Source organism: Protopterus annectens, chromosome 13.part0 (assembly GCF_019279795.1).
Source record: "Protopterus annectens isolate FY-2018-M chromosome 13.part0, PAN1.0, whole genome shotgun sequence".
Lineage (NCBI taxonomy): Eukaryota > Metazoa > Chordata > Ceratodontiformes > Protopteridae > Protopterus > Protopterus annectens.
In genome coordinates, this window is record NC_056747.1 from 533,192,198 (window position 1) to 533,218,321 (window position 26,124).

The following is a 26,124-nucleotide window of genomic DNA, read 5'->3' on the forward strand; positions in this document are numbered from 1 at the left end:
CCCCACCCCCAGGTATGCTGACATGCGTACGCAAACACACACCAACCTGTTGTTTTCACTGTTCACAGGTCTGTGGATCCTGTTTCACCATCTGTCACTGGTGCATAAGCATCGCTTTTCCCTCTCATTATTCCCCAGAGTAAGGCTGTTGACTTTATTTCTCTGGGAGTTACCTGAAATGACAACAAGCCAGTGTGCTTTGGGATTGTCAGCTCTGGTCCCTCCTTCTTTCATTTATGTTTTAATTGCTCTACAAGTCAGATGCTGAAATCCAACCAAAACTTGTTTCACAGCTTGAGCTGTGTCACTGAAACTACCCTAAAACACTATGGACTAATTTCTCATTTTTAAGGCTATTTGCCTCAGTTTCAGAAGCATTTTGAGAGGTTTTGTTTGATCACAAAAGGCCTGGGTCTGCCCACTGAAGCTGAGCAGCAGTTTATTAGTTTCTGGAATTATTTTGTGTCAGGGATATGGTGGATTAGATACAGGTCGAAGTAAGTAACACAACAATAGCAAATGCCAGCCTTGCATCTTTCTTCTTGGAGAACTATTACAGGCTGATGAGTGACAGCGAGATCTTAGACATGAAGAACCGCATGGGCACACTTGAAGATGACTTTTACACTATTCACCTGGCTGATGATGAGCTGTCTCCTTGTCGGGACTTGGACTCACCTGAGCTGATTTCTACCCTTAGGCAGAAAGACAAACAGCTGACACTTGCGGCACAACTAGGAAAGGCACTGTTAGAAGAAAACCAGGCCCTTAAGGAGGAAAAGGACAGACTGCAAGAGGGATTCATGGAAAGAATTGAGGTAAGTCATTTTTAACTAATCATTACTGGGAAGAGATACAAACACCCAATGACATGATTTTTTTCAACTGTTTGTTCTCAGCAAATCATTTAAATAAAAGTAATCTTAGCATGTTTTTTTAAACACAAAATTCATGTTTATCTTGTTAGGCTTCACGCGGAGAATAAATTGAAGTAAAAAGTCAAATGTGTAAAAAAAAAATAAAAATAAAATATATATATACATATATATATATATATATATATATATATATATATATATATATATATATGGATCTCTAAACATCAAATGTTCACAACAGCAAAGTTTATTTATTTACATTTGTTTGCTGGGAAATTCCGACTGGACGCAGGTCCTTTTTCAGCGGATGCCCGGAGAGAAAAAGCTACACAGTTTGTACATGAGTGAATGGAACACAAAGTAGAGATAATGACATACAACACGAGTGGCTGTTGGCATTAATACAGTAACAGACAATAATTGTAAACAGTAAAACAGTTAAAGGGCAGCATAGTTAAAATAGCCTATCAATATTTAATAATAAAAGGTGTAACAAAGTAGACTATCAATTATCAAAACTTAAGCAAAATTGACAAACATTATAACATTGAACTGGGAACATTGAAAACCTGGAACATTAAAAACTAAACAAGAAAGGCAAAACATGATGGGGATTAATATGCAAATATGCATGCATGTGTGCGTGTGTTTGTAAAAGTATGTTTCCCTTGCTTCTGCCTGCACACGCATAGTGTGTGTGCGTGTGTGTGTATGTGTATAGATTTTTATATATATATATATATATATATATATATATATATATATATATATATATATATATATAAAAATGTATATGGATCTAGGATGTTTCCTCGAATGAGCAAACGTCCGAATCCATAACAACCGAACACACTTTAATGAAAGCGCTTTTATCAAAAAAGCGCTTCCGTTAAAGCGTGTCGCAAAAAACAAAAAACAAAAAAACACTTCATTAACGTTTTAGCAGGGGGGCAAAGCCCCCCTGCACCCTGCCCATGTGGGGGGTTGTGCCCCTCACACCCCCCCCACTTTAATATTCTCCCTCCGAGACCGCACTATAGTAGGGAAAAGGGAATTTTCCCTTATCCGCACTGTAGTATGGCCTTGGCAATAGGCATACTTGCATGAAAGTGCTTCTTCGGTGAAAAGCACTTTCGTGTAAGTATGCCCAGCTGTTTAGGTTTCGGACATTTGCTCATTCAAGCAAACGTCTGAGACCTATATATATATATATATATATATATATATATATATACACACATACACACACCTCTGCACTTCAAATTTTACCTTAGATCTGCTAGTTCCCTCCTCTCCTGCACTTTTACTAGCTTATTAGTCTAGCACTTTACCAGATATCTTGCAGCAATTATTGTAGCACACAAAAGTGCTACCAGCACTAAATGTTCTATAAGGAAACAGCTCCAATACTTATTGTTAATGCCCACCCCTCCAGGCATGTCTAAAGGTCAGTTCCCTGTGCTTTCTCCTATTAATCTGGTGAACTTAGGCATCCTGAGGCAATGTAGCAACTGCCTCATGTACACTGACAACCCTCTCCTCTTACCTCCCAACACTCAGTCTTCTGAGAGATGCACTTATATATGCAAATTGGAAGCCACGCACTCTCCAGCCAAGACCGGAATAGCTGGCCAAGAGGAGAAGATCAGCACTTGCACCACACCACATGGAACATGTAGCCCTCCAGAACACACACCAGCGCTGCCTTCACATAAAAACACAAACCACACACACACACCTTCGTGGAGGCTCTCAATAAAAATCTACCTAAACAGCAGAGACCTCCAAGGCAGAAATGCACTTGACCACTACAACACAACACTAATCACGAGACACATACTCTCCTAAACAGTGCGGCATGCAACCAAAACCCCTAAGGCAAAACAACATGCCCAACATACTAGTCATAGGTGACTCAACAGTGAGGCACACAGATGTCCCACTCACTAGGCTGAATAAGGAGAAAGTAACAGTAAGCTGCCTGTCAGGTGCCAGGATCCACCATATAATGCACCCACTCAGATCCCTCAACAACAGGTATAAATATGACTCTGTCATTGTATATGTGGGTGTGAATGACCTAAGACATACTTCCCTGGACTACATGAAGAGAGACATGGAGGATCTCTCGGATTATGTAGCCCAGGTGGTTATGACCCTAGCCCTGAGCAGCCTCCTACCATCACCCAGAATGATACCACAGTAAAAGCAGAAAATGATTGATTTCAACAATTGGCTAAGTTTCTGGTGTCACTCAAAGGGGATCCAGTATCTGTCTGCCTGTGATGACATGACTGACAGACCTCGATGTTTGCCAGAGATGACCTGCATCTGTCACCCCTGGGCTTCCGGATACTGGCTAAGGCTCTTGCCACCCCTTTAGTGCCTTTTTTAGGTGCTATTCCAAAGACCAAATTACCACCATAACAGCTACAAACAAATGCAATCTGAGGGTCATGCTGCTCAACGCTAGAAGTCTAAATCTCAAAATGCACTCGCTCAAAGCACTCCATAAAATGGAGAAAATTGACATTTGTGCTGTAAGAGAGACCTGGTTCAAGGCAGCAGAAAGCATCCCTGCACTACCAGGCTATAACTCATTCCATACCTTTAGGCCCCAGAACTTGGACTGAAGCTCCAAAGGCAGTGGTGTTTCCATATTCATAAAGGATGCGCACAACTCCAGACTGGTAGCCCAACATAATACATCAGAGATACTTCAGGTGCAGCTAACATTGGATAAGACAGAGATTCAGGTTGTCACCTGTTATAGGTTCCCAACCATGTCCCAAGACTCACACTCCATGTTTCTAAGCACCCTGGAAAATATTAGGGTCCAACCTAACACTCTCATACTGGGCAACTTCAACTACCCCTCCATTAACCGGGAAAACTACTCCTGTACCAATACAATTGTCCAACATTTCCTGGAATTCATTAATTCCAGTGCCCTCAACCACCTCATTCTTACCCCCACTAGAGGTAGAAACATCCTTGACCTGGTCATTACTAACATGGGTGACCATTTCTCTACACCAATAGTCAACTCCTCCATGGTTAGATCCAACCACAAACTAATCACCTTGGAAATCCACACCCCTCCCACTCCCCACAAAGGTAACCACCATGAAAAATTTCTCCAAAGTTAACTTTGGGCTCCTAAAAACAGAGGTGGCTAACTTCATGGCACCCATGCAAATGGAGAATAGTTGCATGACTGCCGTGCATGGATCTCGCCATATCCAACAGAACCAAGATGCTCTACTCCAAAAAAAAAGGAAGCCAGTCTGGTGGTCCCCTGCTATAAACAGACTCTACAACAGAAGGAGGAAACTGATGCAGAATAAGGTGAAGTCTTAAAACTGGAAAGACTCCATTATCAGCCTCAAGAAAAAGTTGAGATCCTTCATCAAATCCTCTAAAACTAGCTAAGAAAACAGAATTGCAGCAGATATAAAGACAACCACAAGGCCTTCTACAGTTATGTAAAGAATCTCCACAGCAATACCCAGATTTGCTCTGAGCTACTGCACAATGGTACCTCCTATACCGAGCCAACAGATATTGCCAATATATTGGCTGACAGATTCAGTGTCAACTTTACCCCTCTCTCCCCTACCAAAGGACCAATCACAATACCAGTAGATTGCCAGGCACCCAGTATTAATGCTGCACAGATTAAAACAGCACTGTCCAAGGCCAAGAGTACAGCTTCTATGGGACCTGACAATATCCCTGGGTGTGTTATACTTAAACTACAGAGTGAACTGGCACCTCACCTGTGTGTCCTGTTCAATCACAGCCTCACCTCAGGCTTTGTCCCTACCGAATGACACACTGCTACAGTCATCCCTCTCCACAAAGGTAGAGCGACTACAGACCCTGGGAACTATTGCCCTATTAGCTTGATGAGTCTGATATGCAAAGCTATGGAACACATCATCATGGACCTAATAAACAAGGATATAAGGAATCTTCGAACTCTGGACCCCACACCGTTGGGTTTTGTGAAGGGGGGAATCATATCTGCTCAACTTGGTCGACTTCTTTGAATCAGTCTCCACAGCGGTGGATGAAGGCAAGGTAGTTCATACAGCCTACCTTGATCTGGCCAAGGCCTTTGATACCATTCCCCACTCAGGAATCATAGAAAAACTCACTAAGCTGGGCAAGTCAGACTGCCGACCTGTCATGAGTGGAGTCCCACAGGGTTCGGTCCTGGGTCCTCTCATGTTCGGTATCCACATCTCTGGTCCAGGCCAACATGAAGGGACTCTGGCTGACAAAGTTCGCAGATGATTGCAAGTTGGGAGCTATTTTTAATTCCCCAAGTGATGCTGACATCCTACAGAAAGGCCTCACTGAGACCAATGACTGGTGTCAAAACCATGGCCTTAAGCTCAATGCCAGAAAATGTGTCATCCCCTTTGGGAAAACCTGGCTCCCATGAATTACCACATTGATGGTAGTCCACTGAACACAGAAGGAGTTATAAGAGATCTGGGAACACAGGTTGACAACAACCTCTCTTTTGACCAACCCATTGTCACTGTGGTCAGAAAGCCCTTCTATGTGGCACATCTAATTACTAAGGGTCTTGCACCCAGGAAGAAAGAGGTCATTAGGCCAATCATTGAGTACAATGTCCCATTTGGCATGTACCTCACCAGACACCTGCAACAACTGGAGAGGCCACAAAACTTCCTTACAAAGAGGATCCTAGGCCTTAGACACTTGTCCTATATGGACAGACTCAAAAAACTCCAATTATTCTCTGTCTCATATCGCATACTTAGAGGTGATCTCTGCTTGACTTACAAATCCATGTTTGATTCCAGCTCCATTAGAAATGCTACAGCTAAAGAAATCCCAATCCCTCTGCACCAAACGCTCCAGAGACCTCAACCTCAATACCATAATCAACAGAACAAGCTGGAGGGACAGGTTCATAATCCAGAGACTGCCCATGCTATGGAATAGACTTGCCTTACATGTCAAGCAGTGCACCTCACTGGCCCTCTTCAAGAGAAATCTTGATGAGTGGGTGGGAAATAGAAAATTCACCTCGGGGATCACTTCAGTGGCACTACTTGACAGAGCACTGGGAACTAAGGTCGGGTGGCATGATGCCAGGGTAATCCTATGGGCTAGGTTTATAAAGGCTCCAGGGCCATTAGCCTAGTACACACCTATGAACTTATATATATATATATATATATATATATATATATATATGTCTACTTCACATTGCTGAAAACTCATTTGACAGAATTTCATTTCACAGAGACCAAATCGTAGAATTGTCAAATTACCGAAAACTCATTTGACTGAATTTCATTTCACTGAATTTTAAGCTGTAGACATGATATGGGTTTCTCTTCACCTGTGAATGTGTAAGTAAAGGGTATATGCCCTTTTCCCCACTGTAGTGTGATCTCGGAGTTAGTATATGTAGTTAGGGTGTGTGTGTGTGTGTGTGTGGGGGTGTAGCCCCTGACCTAGTTTGGTTTTATATTGTCTGCTTTTATATTGTCTGGTTTCTGTTAAGAGGGCAAGTAGTTTGTCAGTTCTGGAAAGAGTCACTGGTGGTATAAATGTGTGTGTCTATGGTTTAAAGTTTAGTATTTTGAAATTCAGCATTGTAAGCTTTCAGTGAAATGAAATTCAGTCAAATGAGTTTTTGGCAATTTGATAATTCAGCGATTTGATCTCGGTGAAATGAAATTCTGTCAAATGAGTTTTCGGCAATGTGAAATAGACATATATATATATATATATATATATATATATATATATATATATATATATATATACATACATACGTACATACACACACACACACACACACACACACACACACACACACACACACACACACACTATAAATATGTATGTGTTTGTGGGTGTATAATTGCTTCTTGGCCTGATCAAGTGTATTGTGTATATATACACACATATACTAGAAATATATGTGTGTCTGTGAATGTATAATCGCTTTTTATTCTGATCAAGTGTATTATATATGTATATGTGTGTGTGTGTGTGTGTGTGTGTGCATATATATATATATATATATATATATATATATATATGTATGTACACACACACACCCAAACACACAGAGAGGGAGAGAGATACACAAACACAGACACATGCATGTGTGTGTGTCTGGCAAAATGGACTGCAGTGTTACTGTCTTGTGGCCCTTGTTTGCTAAAATATGTTTAGAGTCCCCATGACACTGACCTACCTAAAGGAAACAAAGAAAACAGAAGACTGAATGAAAAGGTATGAAAAGACTGAGAGCTGCTAATAAGTTTTATCCAATAGCCATTGGTTAGAGTCTCTCATTCCCCATTTGTGGACTGTAGAACTTTAACAATTCATTTAACAAGATAGTAATACTATGCTGTACCTGAAAACAGACACCTGAGCCTAGTGATTGTCCTTCTTGGTTGGCTGAATTCACATTGTGTGGCGTCATGTTTTGGCAACTGTTGCTTCTCCTGTCATTTCATGTTTTCTGTAGAATGAGGGACAGGACACAGAATAATGCAGCCAGGTGGACTTGGAGTGACCTGAGCTGATTGTTGCTTAGGCAGGCTCTTAAACAAACAAGCAAGCAAACAAGAACACACACAAGCACGCAGACACAGAACTGTAAAAATATGTATGATTTTTTCTTAACAACATACTCTGGTAATAGGGTGTGATAAGTATGTTTGTGACTTTCAGGAGATGGACATTTTATTTATCTATATCATATATGCAACATGAAAACATTTAGCACCATGCCACCATCCTGTACACGTCATTAACGTTGTAATCAATCAGAGTTTATCCTCAAACACCATTCCTCAACACTAGCAAATTAAACCTGTATATAAAATACATACGCAGAATAGTAAAACAGGTACCCTGCACATAAACTGAACCCTCAGAAACCAACTCTGAACTTAGTTCAGTGAAAAATGGTTAACTGAATTAATGAAAAAATAAAATAAAAATGGGATTGTAACCAGTCAGAAAAGGACATTATGGACAAGTTAGACCAGATTTTAAACTGCTAAATTAAAAAAAAGTAAAGTAACTAAAATAGCAAGTAAATATTAATATCTTTTCTTACCATAGTATACATTTTACTATAAAAATAATGCAAACATTTCCCTGACATTATTAAAAAATAAGACTAATAAACATATCAACACTACAGTAGAAAATAACACGTGGAACAAACAGCTTAGCTTAAGCAAACAACATAGCTACCAAATTCATTGACATGAATAGATAAAAATTATAATAAAAAACAGTAGGAAACAGTGACTGTCTGAGGGCCTAGTATATATGGTGCATGAAATATCAGTTACTAAGAGAAGGAAATTTGATTTCATGAGTCACAGCTTCATCATTCATTGTGGAACCCATTCCCTAATCCTACAGGAATGATATTCATGTATCACACACTCTACCTGTAAAATCACACATATATGGTCCATGTGTTTTGTGTGATATAGTGTGTGTGTGTATATATATATTTTTTTACTTTTTCATGTATACAACGTATCAACCACACACACACACACACACACACACACACACACACACACACACACACACACACACACACACACACACACACACACACACACACACACACAGTCTCGCAATATACTGCTGAAAACAGGAGCCAAATGTCAAAATTTAGCGGTAGCGTTGTTGCCTCGCAGTTAGACGTTGCCCTTCGATTCTCAGAGCGTCTTCTGTGTGGCGACATGCGTGAATGGGCGTTCCTTCATTGAAGGTTGTGCATTAGGCCCGGCAAGCCAGCATGTAAAAATCTACTGCCAATCATTAGCTGACCAGAGTTCCACTGTGGCGACCCCTAACCAGAAAAAAGCCGAAAGACACAAATAAACTTAATGAGGTGACTCAGTCACGGCAGATGAATGCAAAGCAAGGCAAGTGCAATTCTTGGAACCCCAAATAAAGCATAGTATATATAAGCAAAATAGTTGAATACTGGCATATATGGAATTCCAAATGGGATTAGTGAAGTAACCCCTTTGCATCATAATCCTAGTAAGGCTTTTTTTTAAATTTTGTTAAACTAGTGTACTGTCATAAAATAATGTATATAATCCCCTTAGCTTCTTTATATTGTTATGCACATTAGCTCAGATAATGCAAGATTTTATCCTGCATACTTAACCTGTTTATTTTATTTTATTGATCTTCTATAGCTGTGGCTGATAAATATACATGTTTATAATTTTTATCTATTTTGGTTTCTAATTGCATATCTTTGACAATTCATTAAATGTACAATTTTCATTAACAGATACTTGTTTGATATTCTAGCTCAAGTAATGACTGAAAAGGGCCCATAGACAAATTCATATACATAATAAACAAACAGCTAAAAGTCCTTCTTCCACAGTACATCTTCTGTCTATTGTAACCATGTGAGGGGAGTATTGAAAATAATTAGGATTGCGATTTGTCATCCCCTCTGTACACAGTCATGTACTGTCTCAGTAAGTATGATAAACTACAGGTTAATGGTTGTTTTATTTAGTAGGATGAAGTGGTGGGCTAAGTTCTACACATTTTATTTAGTAGGATGAAGTGGTGGGTTAGGTTCCACACATTTTATTTAGTAGGATGAAGTGGGGGCTAGTTTCCACATGTTTTATTTAATAGGATGACGTGGTGAGCTAGGTTCCACACGTTTTATTTAGTAGGATGAAGTAGTGGGCTAGGGTCCACACGTTTTATTTAGTAGGATGAAGTGGTGGGCTAGGGTCCACATGTTTTATTTAGTAGGATGAAGTGGCGGGCTAGGTTCCACACGTTTTATTTAATAGGATGAAGTGGTGAGCTAGGTTCCACACATTTTATTTAGTAGGATAAAGTGGTGTGCTAGGTTCCACACACTGGAGTATGGTAGAAAACTCATCTCTGACAAAGTGGGCACAAGTATTATGTTGGGCTTATTGGAAGCAACATTGCATTAAAGGCCTGTCTAGAGTGAGGAGAACCATTATTTGTGCTAGATGTACAAGGTACTGCCAGGTAAATTTTAGCCTTGGCATACACTCTGCTGAGGTACTACAAACATTTTTTTTTCAGGGCATGTGAAGCAAATGCAAAAAGTAACACACTATAGGTGGCTTCACGATGCTAAACAGTCCTTGAATTGGGAAATTATTTGATTTTGTCAGAGAAAGGCAGGAAATACAGTGAGAAAAGGGCTGGAAGGTTACTTTGTTACCTCTGTACCAACCTTTTTTTTTTTTTTTTTTAACAATGATTCTTAGTGAACATTATGAGTTTACTAGTTTCAACTACTGCTGGTAGCATATCTTTTGTACTACCATACAGTTTGTCACTGTATAGTTATTTTTTTCTGATAAATGGCATGAGGTTTTAGACAATAAATTACATCGCTCAATGATGCAGCAGTTAGCATTGTTTCTTTGCAGTGTTTGTCTGGTTTGGTTCTCAGCTGAGGTGCTTTCTTTTGTGGGATCTGCATGTCTTCCCTGCTGCGTGCTCCACTTTCCGTTTACATCCCTGGGATGTGCCACAGATATACAATATGGAGGATCACCAGTTTAAGTATGCAAACAGTATATTAGCAATAAATGAGTGTGAGCATGTGTAAGAGTGTGTGTGCATGTTTATGTGCATGCATGTCTTCATGAGCATGATCCCAAATATGTGCGCGCATCCTGTAATGGACTGGTATCCTATTCTGGGTTAGTTGTGTGCTTTGTGCCTACTAACTGCTGAGATAGGCTACAGCTTCCCCACAACCCTGAAGGGGAAAAACAACCCCTTTTTTCTATTTTTTGCATATGGATATCTGAAATGAATAAATGAATGAACAAATGATTGAATGGAAAATGCAACTGCTATCTCTCTGGTCATATAACTTAACCTTCCTACCTTGGTTTCCACTACATACCTCACTCCGAGTCTGCTTTTCATTATGATTCTTTCAGCATACTAACTGTTTTCCACTCTGCATATAATGCAGTTATATATTATGTTTTTCAGTCACTCTGTATATAATGTCATCTACCGTTTATCTATTATCTTTATACTGTCAAGCCAGCTGTGCTATAATACATGTATATATTGCATTTTGTCATTCTCCCTGTGTATAATGGCATGTATTTGTTGAGTTTACCTTGGGCAGAGTCTGAAATAGGTCCAATGGGATCAGTGCACCTCTAAGGTTAAACTCACAATAAATAAATGAATGAATGGAAATTATTTTTGAATTGAATTATAGGGCGCTTGGTCTTCCTCTTTTTGAAAGTGTATAATTCAACATGTACACTTATAAATTAGATATTTCTGCTGCAATTAGTTACTAAATAAGAAAGATTTCAGTTTCAGTGATTAAGAATGGCATTTTTTTTTTATTTTATAGTTCAGATTAAAACATCTATGAGAAAATGTTTGCTTTTTGCTAGATAATGTTAAATAGTCTTTAGAATAATAGCTTCTAAAACACAATACTATTAGGACACAAAAAAAGAAACAAATTAAACTTCATCTGGTATAAAGTTAGCATTATGAAGAATGAACTATTAATAGTGTGCTCCCTTTTCCAAAGACTTTTAGTAGATTCAAAGAAAAACAGTTCTGATAATTAAAGGCTTTGAAATGTTTTAAGCCCAGTGGTTAGGAGCAGATCTTATGCTAAGAAGTCAGACTGCAGAAAAGTAGGATTTAAAATACAGACACAGTTCTGTCCTGCATATGGCCCTCTTGACTCTACTAACTTTAATATTTCCCATTGGAGGATGGTTTGACTTGTAACAACTCTCCTTGGTAGTAACTGCACCCTAATATTGTCAATAATCATTTTATATTACTGCATGCAACTTACATATGAAATTGTTTGCCTTGGGGGGACAATGAGAAAAATCAGACATTTTTCATGTTGTTGGATAATTCTTTGTCTATCCATGGCAAACTTTGATAATGTAGTATTTTATATGGAGATTATGACACTTAATCGTATAGTCATATATTCCAGATTAACAAGATTGACTAAAACAGGGTGATCAAAAAAACCCCCAAAAAACAAAAAAGCCCCAAAACAGTGTTTTTTGATGGCGGGAGGGGGGGGGGGCTACCCCACAGTCCCTGCTAATTATATATATAATCTCTGGGATTGTTCTAGAGTGGGGAAAGAGGAAACTCTTCTATTCCCATTGTTTCAATCTCATACCAAAACAAAGCCAGCAATATCTGATTCGCTGATTTTTGTTCAGCTGTATCAACTTAAGTGCAATGATTGCACTATTTGACCACCTCAATGACACCTTTTATATACTTGTCATATATCCTTGCTATGCTTGCACTGTTTGTTGATATACCTTCAATTCTATTATGTGAATGTTATAGCAGAATATTTATTTTAGTAGTAATATTATTTTATCCCTTTGAAGTTGTATTCAAAGGAGAAGCAGATAGAGTCCTGTTATATGCTTTTTATCTGTATATATAATTTTGATAGTTATGTTAATGATTAAATGGTTCACATACTATTACGAGTGGCCAATAATCTTGTTGTATTATGTGTGTGTGGTTCTGTAGTTTTGATAGCCGAGCACAAAACAGGGGACAGTATCATGCACAGTTTAATGCTTGTATACATTTACAATACAGAATACATCTGCATTTTATTGGCTCAACATCTTAGTGTCAGAAATCTGGTCAGAGCCAAAAGCAATGGGGACAAAAGTGCATAAACATGGACAGAGTTTTAAATATTGCTCTTTTAAACTTAGAAAGTTGCTAGAATAACAGATCTTGCATTAGCATATATTTTCTGAAGGATACGAAGCCTGCAACCCAAATGTCTGTCATTATTTAATGACTTCAATCTTCAGTGTTTTGCCAGAAAATCACAAATTTTATGAGGAACAGACTAAAAATATGAGTAAGAAATCTAGACATTCTGCGATCATTTGGACATTTGAGAGGTATGCTGGCAGACAGTTCCAAGTTTGCCCAGTAAGATACTAATGCTTATTTATCAACAACTGAGAAATGCTATCTGTTCGCCGAGTATCTTTCAGATGGAACATTAAAGTGTCATCTGTCCATTCTACTTTTAGATTATGCTTTTTTAATATTCAATTTTACATCCAAGAACATGACATTGATATATAGTGTTACTTGTGTTTCTTGGAGCAAGGAAATATGGTGAGACTACCTCTAGGAGTGGGGGGCTCAGAGGTATGCTTCCTTGTTACAAGGTATAAAATGTAAAGTAAAACAATGCATTTTTGTAATACTACAAAGAGAAGTTCATTTGTCTGCCTTTCCAAGAAAGTGGTCTTCAACCAAGGCATGATCTTACCCATTTGTACCTCTGCTGTCTCATTACACTCAGTATCAGTGCATAACTATGAAGGTTTATCTATTGTTGATTGAAGAAGAATGCCAAATTGAGCAACTTATATTAAAAATATGAAATGAAATGGAGATTTTTGGTTACTTTTATGGAACTTGGTATAAGGTGCTAAGATAGTCTATTCAAATATGTTTTACCTTTCAAAGAACCACAATTCTGTTGTAAATATTTATATAATTTATCTCAGACTACTATAATTTTTTTTTCCAAAATAGAAAAAAAAAACTTTGATCTGTGGAAAACAATGTGTAAAGTAATAAATACAAATAATCTATTGCTGAATAAAAATATATTGGATATATATTGTTTTATGATCATGGCATTGAATCTCAGTCAATGTTATTTTGCACATTTGTAAAATGTACTTTACCAGCAGTGAATGGCAGAAGGCATAGCATATATAGTAAAATTTGATGAAGTATTGTACCAACCACTGCTAGGATGATTTTACAGATATTTTGCATAGGAAACATGTCCTTGTACTGATATCTACTTTATCAAAGGAAAGTTGTTAATGTTCATTAAACCAACTAACAGTTTTCATGAACACAACAGTTTTTATTGTTCTTTTCTGAATGTGTCATAAATTTTAATAAACAACTGAAATCCAATATTTGGTGTGTTGAACTGCTGCTACCTGCAGGTGTAGGTGATTTTATTCGATCACACTGTGCATAATGGAATAGAGCATTCTTTTGTTGTAGTTTTTTTTAGCTATTGTGTAGTCAAGGAGTTGATATATTTTACTAAAGAAGTGTCAGAGTACAGGCTTGGCTGCCTGTAAAATTATTTATCTAAAATAAAAGGTTTTCTTGTTGTTTCAATAAAAATGCATTTTTACACTTAAAAATGCAGTTTCAGTTACTTAGTTTGGTTGGAATAACAGTCAATCTAAATGATGTCTAACTAATAACACAGCTCTTATAGCAGACTTCATTGAGGAAGCTGCTATTTACATTAGTAAATTACTGCAGACACTACTATGTTCTAAACAAGACTATTTCAGTATCCCATACAAATTATTGAATAAAAGCAATCTACACTGAAAGGAAGCCAGTCTACAAAAACGACTCTTGATCCATCAGATCATCAAACCTACTTAAAAAAACAATGTTTGGCAGAGTACAAGTTCTTTGTACCCACATCTGTATCCCTAAACATACTAACTATGCAATTGTACAAGAGGATAGGTAAGAGAAAATGCATTGTGACGTGGAGCACAACTGTCCCCTAATGGTAGTGTACCACCACAGCCTGTCTGAACCCCCATACTTCCTAACACACAAAATACAGGTAGTTCAAAATCTATTAACTATGCATGAGACAGGATACATCTTTGTCTGTGCTGGTAATAAACATCATCTAAAAACATGAACACAATTCAATGAAAATATAAACTGACTAAAAAGATCCAAATAAACAAGGTCCAGTTAAGAAGAACTCAGTAAACTGGAAGTAATCCACTTAATCTTAGGAGTGCTGACACAGCAGTGTTACCTCAGCACCACTTCCACCACAATGAAAACTCCCGAGCTGGACTCATAAAACTGTCTTGGGGATCATATTTCCTGACACCCCACTTGGTGCATATGTTTTCAATGCTTAATAACGTAACAGACTCTGTATCTTCAATTAAATATTGGCAATGAAAGTTCTGTTCTATTTCATAACTGCAGTGGCTTCAGAGTTAAGATACTTAAAGTAAATGTTACCTTAAGATACAGTACAGAAGAAGGGACACCATTCCATGTTTGCTGCATATAAATATGTTCTCTTATCTGTTCCTGTACATTCAGTAAGTTCTGGGCATTCACCACTGCATTTACCAAACATAGAGGGCATTATCCCATTTTCAAATCCTAATTAAATCTGTTAATTCTGAGACTTTACTATTCAGTACCTCAGGGGATCTTATTCTCTCAAACATTGGCTTCATTCAGTTGCCACATTTAACAGCCCTATGCAAGTACAATTTTCTTTATTACTTTTTTGAATGCAGTGGTGGTGCTGCGGTAGCGTTGTCGCCTCATAGCAAGACGTTGTCCCATTCGATTCTCAGCTAGAGCGTCTTCTGGGTGGAGGCATACGTGAATGGGGCGTGCCTTCGTTGAAAGTTGTGCTTCAGGGCTGGTAACCCAGTACGTAAAAATCCACTACCAATCATTAGCAGACCGGAGTTCCGCTGTGGCGACCCCTAACTGGGAAAAGACGAAAGATACAAACATTTTTGAAAAACACACACACACACACACACACACACACACAATATGCAAAGGATGAGGAGAATTTAAATTGTTTTAGACACTGCTGATTAAATTAAATTCATCTGGGAAAAAGATGCACAAAACAGAAGTATACAGAGTTAGAGGTGGAGAAGCAGCCATAGCATACATGGAAATGGACCTGGGAAGTCATATCACATACTCAAAAGTTAAACACAAATTTGAGACGCAGCGAGAAAACTTGTGGAATTTTAAGATATACAACAAGATACAACAGCAGCAGAAAGCAAGAAGTTACCAGCACTCTGCAAGGACACTTGGCAAAAGGACAGAGACAAAATTCAGGATAAAGCAACAAAAGTGGTATACAATCAACATTTGAAAAATTATAAAGAGGTTATTATCTATTTGCTTTTGTTTACCAGGAAAGTCTGACTTGCAGGACACTTGGCAAAAGGACAGAGACAAAATTCAGGATAAAGCAACAAAAGTGGTATACAATCAACATTTGAAAAATTATAAAGAGGTTATTATCTATTTGCTTTTGTTTACCAGGAAAGTCTGACTTGGCAACTGTAGCCCCTTTGCATTGAATGTCCAGGGAGAAAAAACTCAAAGACAACAAAATGTAGAAATAGAAAATGTTGTAAATAATGTAAAAACAGTCAGCAAAATACCAAAGAAAAAAACAAGTGATACACACACACACACACATATATATATATATATATATATATATATATATATATATATATATATATATATATATATATACACACATGCATATATATGTGTGTGTGTATGTATATATATATATATATATATATATATATATATATATATATATATATATATATATATGTGTGTGTGTGTGTGTGTTTGCATTTTTTTAAATAGAAACAATATGGTACTTCAAGAGAGATTGTTAATGATAAAGTATATTCCCAAAAGTGATGTTAAACTATATGCGAGGTTAGTAAAAAGTGAAAGATTTAGGCATTTTGAAGGTAAACTTAAACAGTAAATAATGTGAAAAAGAGAAAAAAAGGTTTGTACACAGTAGCGTTAAATCTGAGTTTTATAGTGTGGAAATAGATTCCAGTAGAACTTTCTACATATACACACACACAAACACATACATACATACATACATATATATATATATATATATATATATATATATATATATATGTGTGTGTGTGTGTGTATATATATATATATATATATATATATATATGTATATATATATATCTATATCTATACACACATATATTCATTCTGTTCAATCAGTAGTTAATCAACAGTGTGAAGTGATTGGAAAAGTCATCAAAAGCACTTCAAGTGTTGAAAGAAGTGTGGGTAAGTGTGTTTTTTTTTTATTTAATGGCAAAGCTTTTGGCTATACCAAATGTTGGTGTAAGATTTTGTGCGGGTGTGTGTGTGTGTACGCATTCATCTGTCAGAGGTAAAGCAAGGGCTAAGAAAGGGGATAGATTTAAAGTTGTGTACATGTGATATTGTGCTTATGTATGTGATATGTGTTTCTGTCTTGTATAGAGGTAGTGTTATGGAAAAAGATTTTCCTAAGTTAAGGTATGAGACTGGGGATAGCAGCAGGGTTGGTGTTAAGGTTAGTTTAAATTAATAATTCCCTGCCCCTCATAACTAATATGTGATAACCCCAACCATGTCTATGCTGGTAACCTCAGCCCCATACCTTACCTTAGAAAAAAATAGTCCAATATCAGTGCACTTTAAGGAGAAGTATAATAGTAATATTACTGCTTTAGCATATTCTATTTGTGAATACCCCCCACTGGACCAGTAATCAAGGAGCCTCAGTCCTCACCACTGGCACCTGAGGGGGGGGGGGCGTTCACTCAGAGGATAACAGGCACAAACACAATATTTCCAGATGCAACTTCCTGCATTAAGTGCAATTTCCCTTAAGAGCACACAGACACCACAGTCAGTCTGGGGCTGGTTTCTCCCTCTTCCTCCAGATCTGCAATAAGTCTCCCCCCACTGGCACAGCTACAGAGTTGAGATCTCAGCTGAGTGACCAAGCCAAGACCTCCAGCACCCTCTCTATCCAACCAGTGCTTCACGTCCCTGTCAAAATAGCTGACACACACACTCTTTGAGGTTTGATTTACACACACACACACACACACACACACACACACACACACACACACACACACACACACACACACACACACATCTGGGAAAGGCTGGCACAGGTTTACTAGCTATGGCCCCTTCTGTCCAGGCTATAAGGTAGTTATCACTGCCGCCAGTCACTCCTTATCAGCTACTTTAAGGCCCTTAAAGGGTGACCAATTTTACTGTGTAATATTAATATTGACACAAATGGTAGTTTGACCAAGAGCAAAGCAATCAGGAGTGGTGCACACAGTGTCACCAAATAAATATGCAAGTACTCTCAAAACTTAAATATTTCTACACAGATCAGCCACAATTAAATGTTTAAGTATAATAATAAATAATAAAAGAACAAGACAATATGAAATATATATTCACAGTGTTCAAAATCACTGGAAATATTTAAAATAACATTGCAGTACAGGCTCACACAAATAAAGAAAAACAAAATCTAAACTAAGCTTTGCTATATTCCTGACAGTATCTAAGACAGTTACACTGTTCTCTAGAAACTTACTTCATTAGAGCAAGGCAGGTGTGTGGTGAATGGGTCTTCTTGTTGTCAAATCCAGGACAGAATACAGAATGCTCTGTCTCACCAAGAAACTTCTCAAATAAATATCTAAAATATTACTGTTGGGATAGCTTGCAGAATGACAATTTCTGGTCATCTGACTTCTATTGCTATCAGCTGGCAGTATCTAGCATCGACCTGTAAAAACACATAGACAAGGGCTTTTGCTCAGATCTTTGGCAGATGCTGCAAGTCATAAAACAATTGTATTCCTTCATGCTTTTAGACTAGCAATTAGTTAACTCCAAAGGCAACACAGAAAGCTTTCTAGTACAGACGTTGTGTCTCTAGCTGCATTGAAAGCTTGAAAGAGAGCCTCTTTATTGCATAGCCTGTAAAGTAATTTAATTTCAGATATTTTTCTAAAATTTGCTGGACTGAGGTTAACCGTCAAATTTCCTTTGTTAAGCATATACATTTAAACAGTTACAATAGTGCAAGTACATTATTGCTCTCTTTCAGTAGGGCACACTATGGTTAGACTTTAAACACAGCACTCTACAAATACCTTTTCAACACACACGTCTGTACAAGCAGTTTGATATACACAAGACATACAGTTCTAATACATTTGTAACACAAGTATCTTATATAAATCATGTTGATATTCACAAATGACATATAATTATTTACAAAATTCCAGCTACCTGTGCTGGCAGTATCTCCTTTCATCACACTATTCTTTATATATGTCAGAGTGCAGATAATTTTTATGAATATTTCAGGTAATTTGTTCAAGATAGAAGCATGATATATTTTATATATTTCACCCTAAACACTTGAATAATGAATTATTCATGAAATATTTATTGTGATTTTGAATATGGCAGCCTACTTGTAATGTTTCCTGATTAGTTACATTTTGTTATATAAATATATAAATGTTATGAAGTGAATTAAGAGTTTTACACCTATGAAGGTGCAAGTTGAGGTGCTAATTTGTTTCTTTATAAAATAGTCAATTTTAAGCTCTGTGGAGTTTGCCAAATGTGTTTTATATTTTTATTGTTTTAAATATTTTAATTTGGTGTATCCCTGAAGTGGAACTGTATATAACATATTAGTTATATTTTTCTAATCAGCTTTTCCGTGGCACAGTATGATGGCCTGTAAAATACTCTTTATGTAGTGATAGAACCAAGATGCTCTCCTCCAAAAAAAGGAAGCCAATCTGATGGTCCCCTGCCATAAACAAACTCTACAACAGGAGGAGGAAACTGATGTGGAATAAGATGAAGTCCCAAGACTGGAAAAACTCCCTTATCAGCCTCAACAAAAGTTGAGATCCCTCATCAAATCCTCTAAAGCTAGCTATGAAAACAGAATTGTAGCAGGTAGTGAATACAACCACAAGGCCTTCTACAGTTATGTAAAGAATCTCCACAGCAATACCCAGATTTGCTCTGAGCTACTGCACAATGGTACCTCTTATACCGAACCAACCGATATTGCCAATATACTGGCCGACAGATTCAGTGCCAACTTTACCCCCCATAAAAGGACCAATCACAATACCAGTAGATTGCCAGGCACCTAGTATTACTGCTGAACAGGTTAAAACAGCACTGTCCAAGGCCAAGAATACAGCTTCTATGGGACCTGACAATATCCCTGGCTGTCAAACGCAAAAAGTGACAAACAAGTGAAAACAAGAACCAGAAGACAAAATTACCCTGTACTTGTGAACGCCAAGGAAATTCTTGTATAGTCCACACTTGTAAATTCTCCGCACTCAAATAGCTGCTGTAGACAGAATCCAAGTTCAAATCAGTTATGTTAGATGCTGAATAAATGTCCACAAAGAGGTCCTATGCGACAAAATATCCATATGAATCAAGTAGTAAAAAAGATTTCTCCAAAAACTTTATTGAACCAATACTGTGACAGCTATTTGAGTGTGGAGAATTTACAAGTGTGGACTATACAAGAATTCCCTTGGCGTTCACAAGTACAGGGTCATTTTGTCTTCTGGTTCTTAATATCCCTGGCTGTGTTCTACATGAACTACAGAGTGAACTTGCACCTCACCTGTGTGCCCTGTTCAATCACAGCCTCACCTCAGGCTTTGTCCCTACTGAATGCACTGCTACAGTCATCCCTGTCCACAAAGGAAGAGCAACTACAGACCCTGGGAACTATTGCCCCATTAGCCTGATGAGTCTGATATGCGAAGCTATGGAACGCATCATCATGGAACTAATAAACAAGGATATAGGGAATCTCCAAACTCTGGATCCCACACAGTTCCATTTTGTGAAGGGTAGATCATGCCTGCTCAACTTGGTCGACAACTTTGAGTCGGTCACCAGAGCTGTGGATGAAGGCAAAGTGGTTCATACACCCTACCGTGATCTGACTTTTGATACCATTCTGCACTCAGGAATCAGAAAAACTCACTAAGCTAGGCATCAATTCCTATATCACTATTATTAACTCCCCAACTGGTGTTGACATCCTACGGAATGGCCACACTGAGACCAACGACTGGTGTCAGAACCATGGCCTTAAGTTCAATGCCAAAAAATGTGTCATCATCCCCTTTGGGAAAAACCCGGTTCCCATGAATTACCACGTTGATGGTAGTCCACTGAATACAGAAGGCTTTATAAGAGATCTAGGAACACAGGTTGACAGCAACCTCTCTTTTGATCACCACATTGCCACTGTAGTCAGAAAGTCATTTTATGTGGCACATCACATTACTAAGGGTTTTGCACCCGGGAAGAAAGAGGTCATTGTCTCCCTCTACTCTTCCCTCATTAGGCCAATCATCGAGTACAATGCCCCATTTGGCATGTACCTTACTAGACACCTGCAATGACTGGAGAGGCCACAAAAGTACCTCACAAAGAGGATCCCTAGGCCTTAAACACTTGTCCTATATGGACAGACTAAAAAAAAACTCCAACTATTCTCTGTCTCGTATCACCTACTTAGAGGCGATCTCTGCTTGACTTACAAAGCCATGTCTGACCCAGCTCTGTTAGAAATGCTACATCTAAAGAAATCCCAATCCCTCCACACCATATGCTCCAGAGACCTCAACCTCGTTACCACAATTAACAGAACATGCTGGAGGGACAGGTTCATAACCCAGATACTGCCCATGCTATGGAATAGAATTCCCTTACATGTCAAGCAGAGTACCTCGCTGACCCTCTTTGACAGAAATCTTGATGAGTGATTGGGAAACAGAAAATTCACCCCGGGGATAACTCCAGTGGCTCTACTCGACAGAGGCACTGGGAACTAAGGTCAGGTGGTACTATGCCAAGGTAATCCTATGCCTAGCCTTGTAAAGGACCCAGGGCCATTAGCCTAGTACACACCTATGAGAATGTGTTCGGAATCTATTTTTATATTTTAAGTAAAATTTGCAAAACTGAAACAAGCATGTTTCTCCTTGTTTTTTTAAAGTACAAGTTGGCTTTGGTATTGCTTGCATGAATCAGTAGCCTTTTAATGATAGCAAGAGTGTTTACGTTTCTAATTTGGTGTGCTTCATATTAACATGATGAACTCCATATTAACATGATGTGCACCTTATTAGCACAGTGTGCTCCATAGTTATGTGGTGTGTTCCACATTAACATGTATGTTCCTTATTAACACAGTGTGCTCCATATTAACATGGCATGGTTCTTATTAAGACAGTGTGGTCCATATTTATGTGGTATGCTCCACATTAACATGTATGTCCCTTATTAACACAGTGTACTCCATATTAACATGGCATGTTCCTTATTAACACAGTGTGTTCTTTAGTTATGTGGTGTGCTCAACATGTACATGCATGTCCCTTATTAACACAGTGTGCTCCACATTAACATGTTGTGCTCCTTGTTAACACAGTATGCTCCATGTTAATAGGGCATGTTCCTTATTAAGATGGTGTACTCCATATTAATATGGTGTGCTCCATATTAACATAGCATGTTCCTTATTAACATGGTGTGTTCTTTATTAACACACTGTGCTCCATATTAACATGGAGTGTTCCTTATTAAGATGGTGTACTCCATATTAATATGGAGTGGTCCTTATTAACACATTGTGCTCCATATTAACATAGCATGTTCCTTATTAACATGGTGTGTTCTTTATTCACACATTGTGCTTCATATTAACATGGAGTGTTCCTTATTAACACAGAGTGGTCCATATTAACATCATATACCCCATATTACCATTGTGCGGTCCATATTAAGATGGCATGCTGTTCCTGGAAAATCTCATATGGTCTGCTGTGAGAGCCTGCAAATGAACTCTTCTTGCATAACCTGTGGGACTGGAGGTCATAATTTGAGAGAGATTTTGATGGGGAATTAGAGTAATTGCAAAAATATTCTGAAGGTCTACTCATCTAACCATGACTAGTAGAATGATATGCATTAAGAAGAAGATCTGACTGGCACTTGTGTGAAATGATCTAGCCCTGAGATAACAATGCACCTTTCTCGTAAGTATTCATACAAAAGGAACTGTAATTTGCAAGAAACAGCCCCAGAGTCTTGAGATGCCTTCTAGATGTACTCAGATATTTTTTGTCTGAAATCTCTTTAGAAGTCAACGTATCTCTACAGTTTTATTCTGAAGTAGGAATAATTTGTGTTTCATTGTGTCTTTCACCACACCTAGAAAGAGAAGCATATGATTATTAATTAGCTAAGACTTTGCTCAGGTTACTGTAATGTCAAAGCTTTGGAACAAAAATGGTACCTGATAGACCAGCTGTCTAAAGGCTTCTGTGGGAATTCTACAAAGAGAGGATAATCAGTCAGCAACATTTGATATGTTGGGATCCACTAGACTGAGCCCTGAAACACAGAGACTGAATGACCAAAAACCAGTGTTAGATATACCAAGTCTGAGAAAGCCATTTCCTGGAATATTCCCTTTTCTCTGAGGTATGTCAATCTTGGAGTGGGCATGTACAAGTTCATGGGATCTAGGGGGGGGGGGTCACTGCCCTGCAAAAATAGATGTTTAGAGGAGAAGAGCGATGTTCAAGATTTGCTCCTGTCCTGGATCTTTGGTCTTCTTTTCCCAGTATGTCAGCACTCAGCATTCAGACTAATGACATTTCAATACGGTCAGGTACTAAAATATGTTTATCCCTTTCCTGTCAGAAGAGCAAAACCAATATCAGACATTTGTTAAATGTCTTTAAAGCAGAAGTTGAGCAAAAGAGAGGGGAAACTGGCTGTGAATTTTTAATGCCATTGGCCCACCTTTATCCTCAGGATATTTTTTCCACCTTACTAACCTATGCACTTATAGGAGTGAGAGGAACTAGGGAAGAGACAAAGGTCATGTAAGCTGTCCTAAGGTCAACAACTGACCTGAAAGGTCCCTAGATTCCTGTTGAATGCTTTAAAAAAAGTGCAGCTCTATGGGCCATGTAGAAGGACTTGAATTACATATTTTTGTGAAATCTTAGATCAAAGACAAGATCCTGGGAGCTATCACCCTATTAGCCTGACGAGCCTGGTCTGTAAGGCCATGGAACTCATAAACAAAGACATTGGTAACCTCCAAACTCTGGACCGCACCCAGTTCGGGTTTGTGAAAGGCAGATCATGCCTCCTGAACCTGATCGACTTCTTTGAGGCAGTCACCAAAGCTGTAAGACGAGGGTAAGGTGGTTCACACAGCCTATCTTGACCTTGCCAAGGCTTTCAACACCATCCCCCATTCTGGAATTATAGCTAAACTCACTAAACTAGGTACAATTCCCTATGTCACAGAACCCACACTTTAGAAGTTGCAGACTCCAAATCTGACTTCAAACCAGTGACAAGTGGAGTACCGCAAGGTTCAGTCCTAGGACCTCTCCTGCTTGGTATCTACTTCTCTGACGTACAGGCTAACACAGAAGGCCTTTGGCTAATGAAATTCACAGATGACGGCAAACTAGGAGCCATAGTTGCATCCCCAAATGATGTGGACATCTACAGAAGGGCCTCACTGAGACAGATGCCTGGTGTCAGAGCCATGTCCTCAAGCTCAGTGCCAAAAAGTGCATTGTCACCCCCTTTGGTAAAAACTCTGTACCCATTAACTACCACATAGGCAGCAATCTACTTAACGCCGAATGTATGGTAAGAGACCTTGGGGATCCAGGTGGACAGTAGTCTCTCCTTTGATAATCATATCACCATAGTAGTCAGGAAATCCTTCTACGTGGCACACCTCATCACAAAAGGGTTCTCATCTAGGAAAAAAGAGGTCATTGTTCCCCTCTACTTGACACTCATTAGACCCATTATAGAGTACAATGTCCCTTTTGAAATGTACCTCACAAGACATCTGCAGCAGCTGGAAAGGCCACAGAAGTACCTCACAAACAGGATTACTGGCCTCAAACAGATGCCCTTCACTGACCGTCTCAAAAAACTACAGCTTTACTCCATAGCATATCGCCTACTCCGAGGTGATCTCTGCCTAACATATAAAGCTATGTGAAACCCAGAGCTGTTGGACATGCTACACCTAAAGAAATCACAATCCCTCCGAGCTATACACTCTTGGGACCTAAACCTTGTCACCACAATAAACAGGACATGCTGGAGGGATAGATTCCTGTCCCAGAGACTTCCCATACTCTGGAACAAGCTACCCATCTATGTCCAGCAAAGTTCCTTATTAGCACTCTTCAAGAAAAATCTTGATAAGTGGACCGGAAATAGGAAATACACCCCGGGGATCACATCTGTGGCTCTGCTCGACAGGGGCACAGGAAAATAACTTTCTGGGGTGGCATAAGCCAGGGAACTTGTTGGTTAGGCTTACTTAGGCCCTTGGGCTGATAGCCTAGTACCTACCTATGAACAGCAGACTTGTAACCAGTGGTGTTCTACAGGAATTAGTCCCAGGACCTCTACTCTTTGGAATCTATTTCTCCTAAGTACAAGCAAAAACTAAAGGTCTGTGGCTGACCAAGTTTGCTGATAACTGCAAACTGGGAGTGGTCATAGAATCTCCAAACGATGTCAACATCCTACAAGAGGGTCTTAACCAAATGATTGTTGCCAAAGTCAAGGCCTTAAACTCAATGCAAAAAAATAAATTATCATCCCTTTCAGTAAGGGCGATGTTCCTGCTAACTACCACATCAATAGCAACACCCTAAGTACACACTTAGTTGTGAGAGACATGGACACACAGGTTGACAGTAACGTTACATTTGATTACCATGTGTCCACAGTGGTAAGAAGGGCATTCTATATTGCTCATCTCTTAAGTAAGGGCATTACCTCCAGAAAAAAAGAAGTTATAACCTCCCTGTACTCTTCCATCATCAGGCTAATAATTGAGTACAACACTCCTTTTGGAATGTACCTTTCCAAGCACCTGCAGCAATTGAAGAGACCACAAAGGTTCCTCACAAGGAAAATTCAAGGTCTTCAGCATTTGTCCTTTGTGGATCATTGGAAATGACTGTCACTTTATTTTGTTTTATACAGACTACTCAGAGGCTAACTCTGCCTTGCAATATCTGACCCTACTTTACTGGAAATGCTGTGTATCCGCAAGTCAAATGGTACAAGGGATACTCCCTCTAAAGGCATTAACTTGGTATGCGACATTAATAGAACCTGCTGGAAGGACAAACCTGTCTCCCAGAGGTTACCACACCTTTGGAACAGACTCCCACTTCATGTCAAACACAGCACCGCATTGGCCCTCTTCAAATACAATCTGGACTGGATGGGTAACCATAAATTCACCCGGGGGTTCCACCTGTGTACCTCTTGGATAGGGGCAACAGGTGCTGATCATGGAAATAAGTGTAGAACTTGTCTAGGCTTTTAAGGGCTCTACGGCTATTAGCCTAGTAACTTGCTA

At 38.6% G+C, this 26,124-nt stretch overlaps 2 protein-coding genes across 2 annotated transcripts in view; one reads left to right on the forward strand and one right to left on the reverse strand.

Annotated features, from left to right (window-relative positions):
* LOC122787442 (caspase-1-like) overlaps positions 1-154 on the reverse strand; it is a 356,567-nt gene extending 356,413 nt beyond the window's left edge. The window contains exon 1 of the mRNA XM_044054158.1: positions 47-154. The gene's annotated coding sequence lies outside the window, so the exon portion shown is untranslated. The remainder of the gene's footprint in view (positions 1-46) is intronic.
* A 73-nt stretch (positions 155-227) lies between these two features.
* The window catches only part of LOC122787932 (BICD family-like cargo adapter 1), a 180,683-nt gene continuing 154,786 nt past the window's right edge, over positions 228-26,124 (forward strand). Inside the window, exon 1 of the mRNA XM_044054858.1 lies at positions 228-818. Within this exon, the coding sequence (XP_043910793.1) occupies positions 564-818 (255 nt within the window). The 5' untranslated portion in view covers positions 228-563. The remainder of the gene's footprint in view (positions 819-26,124) is intronic.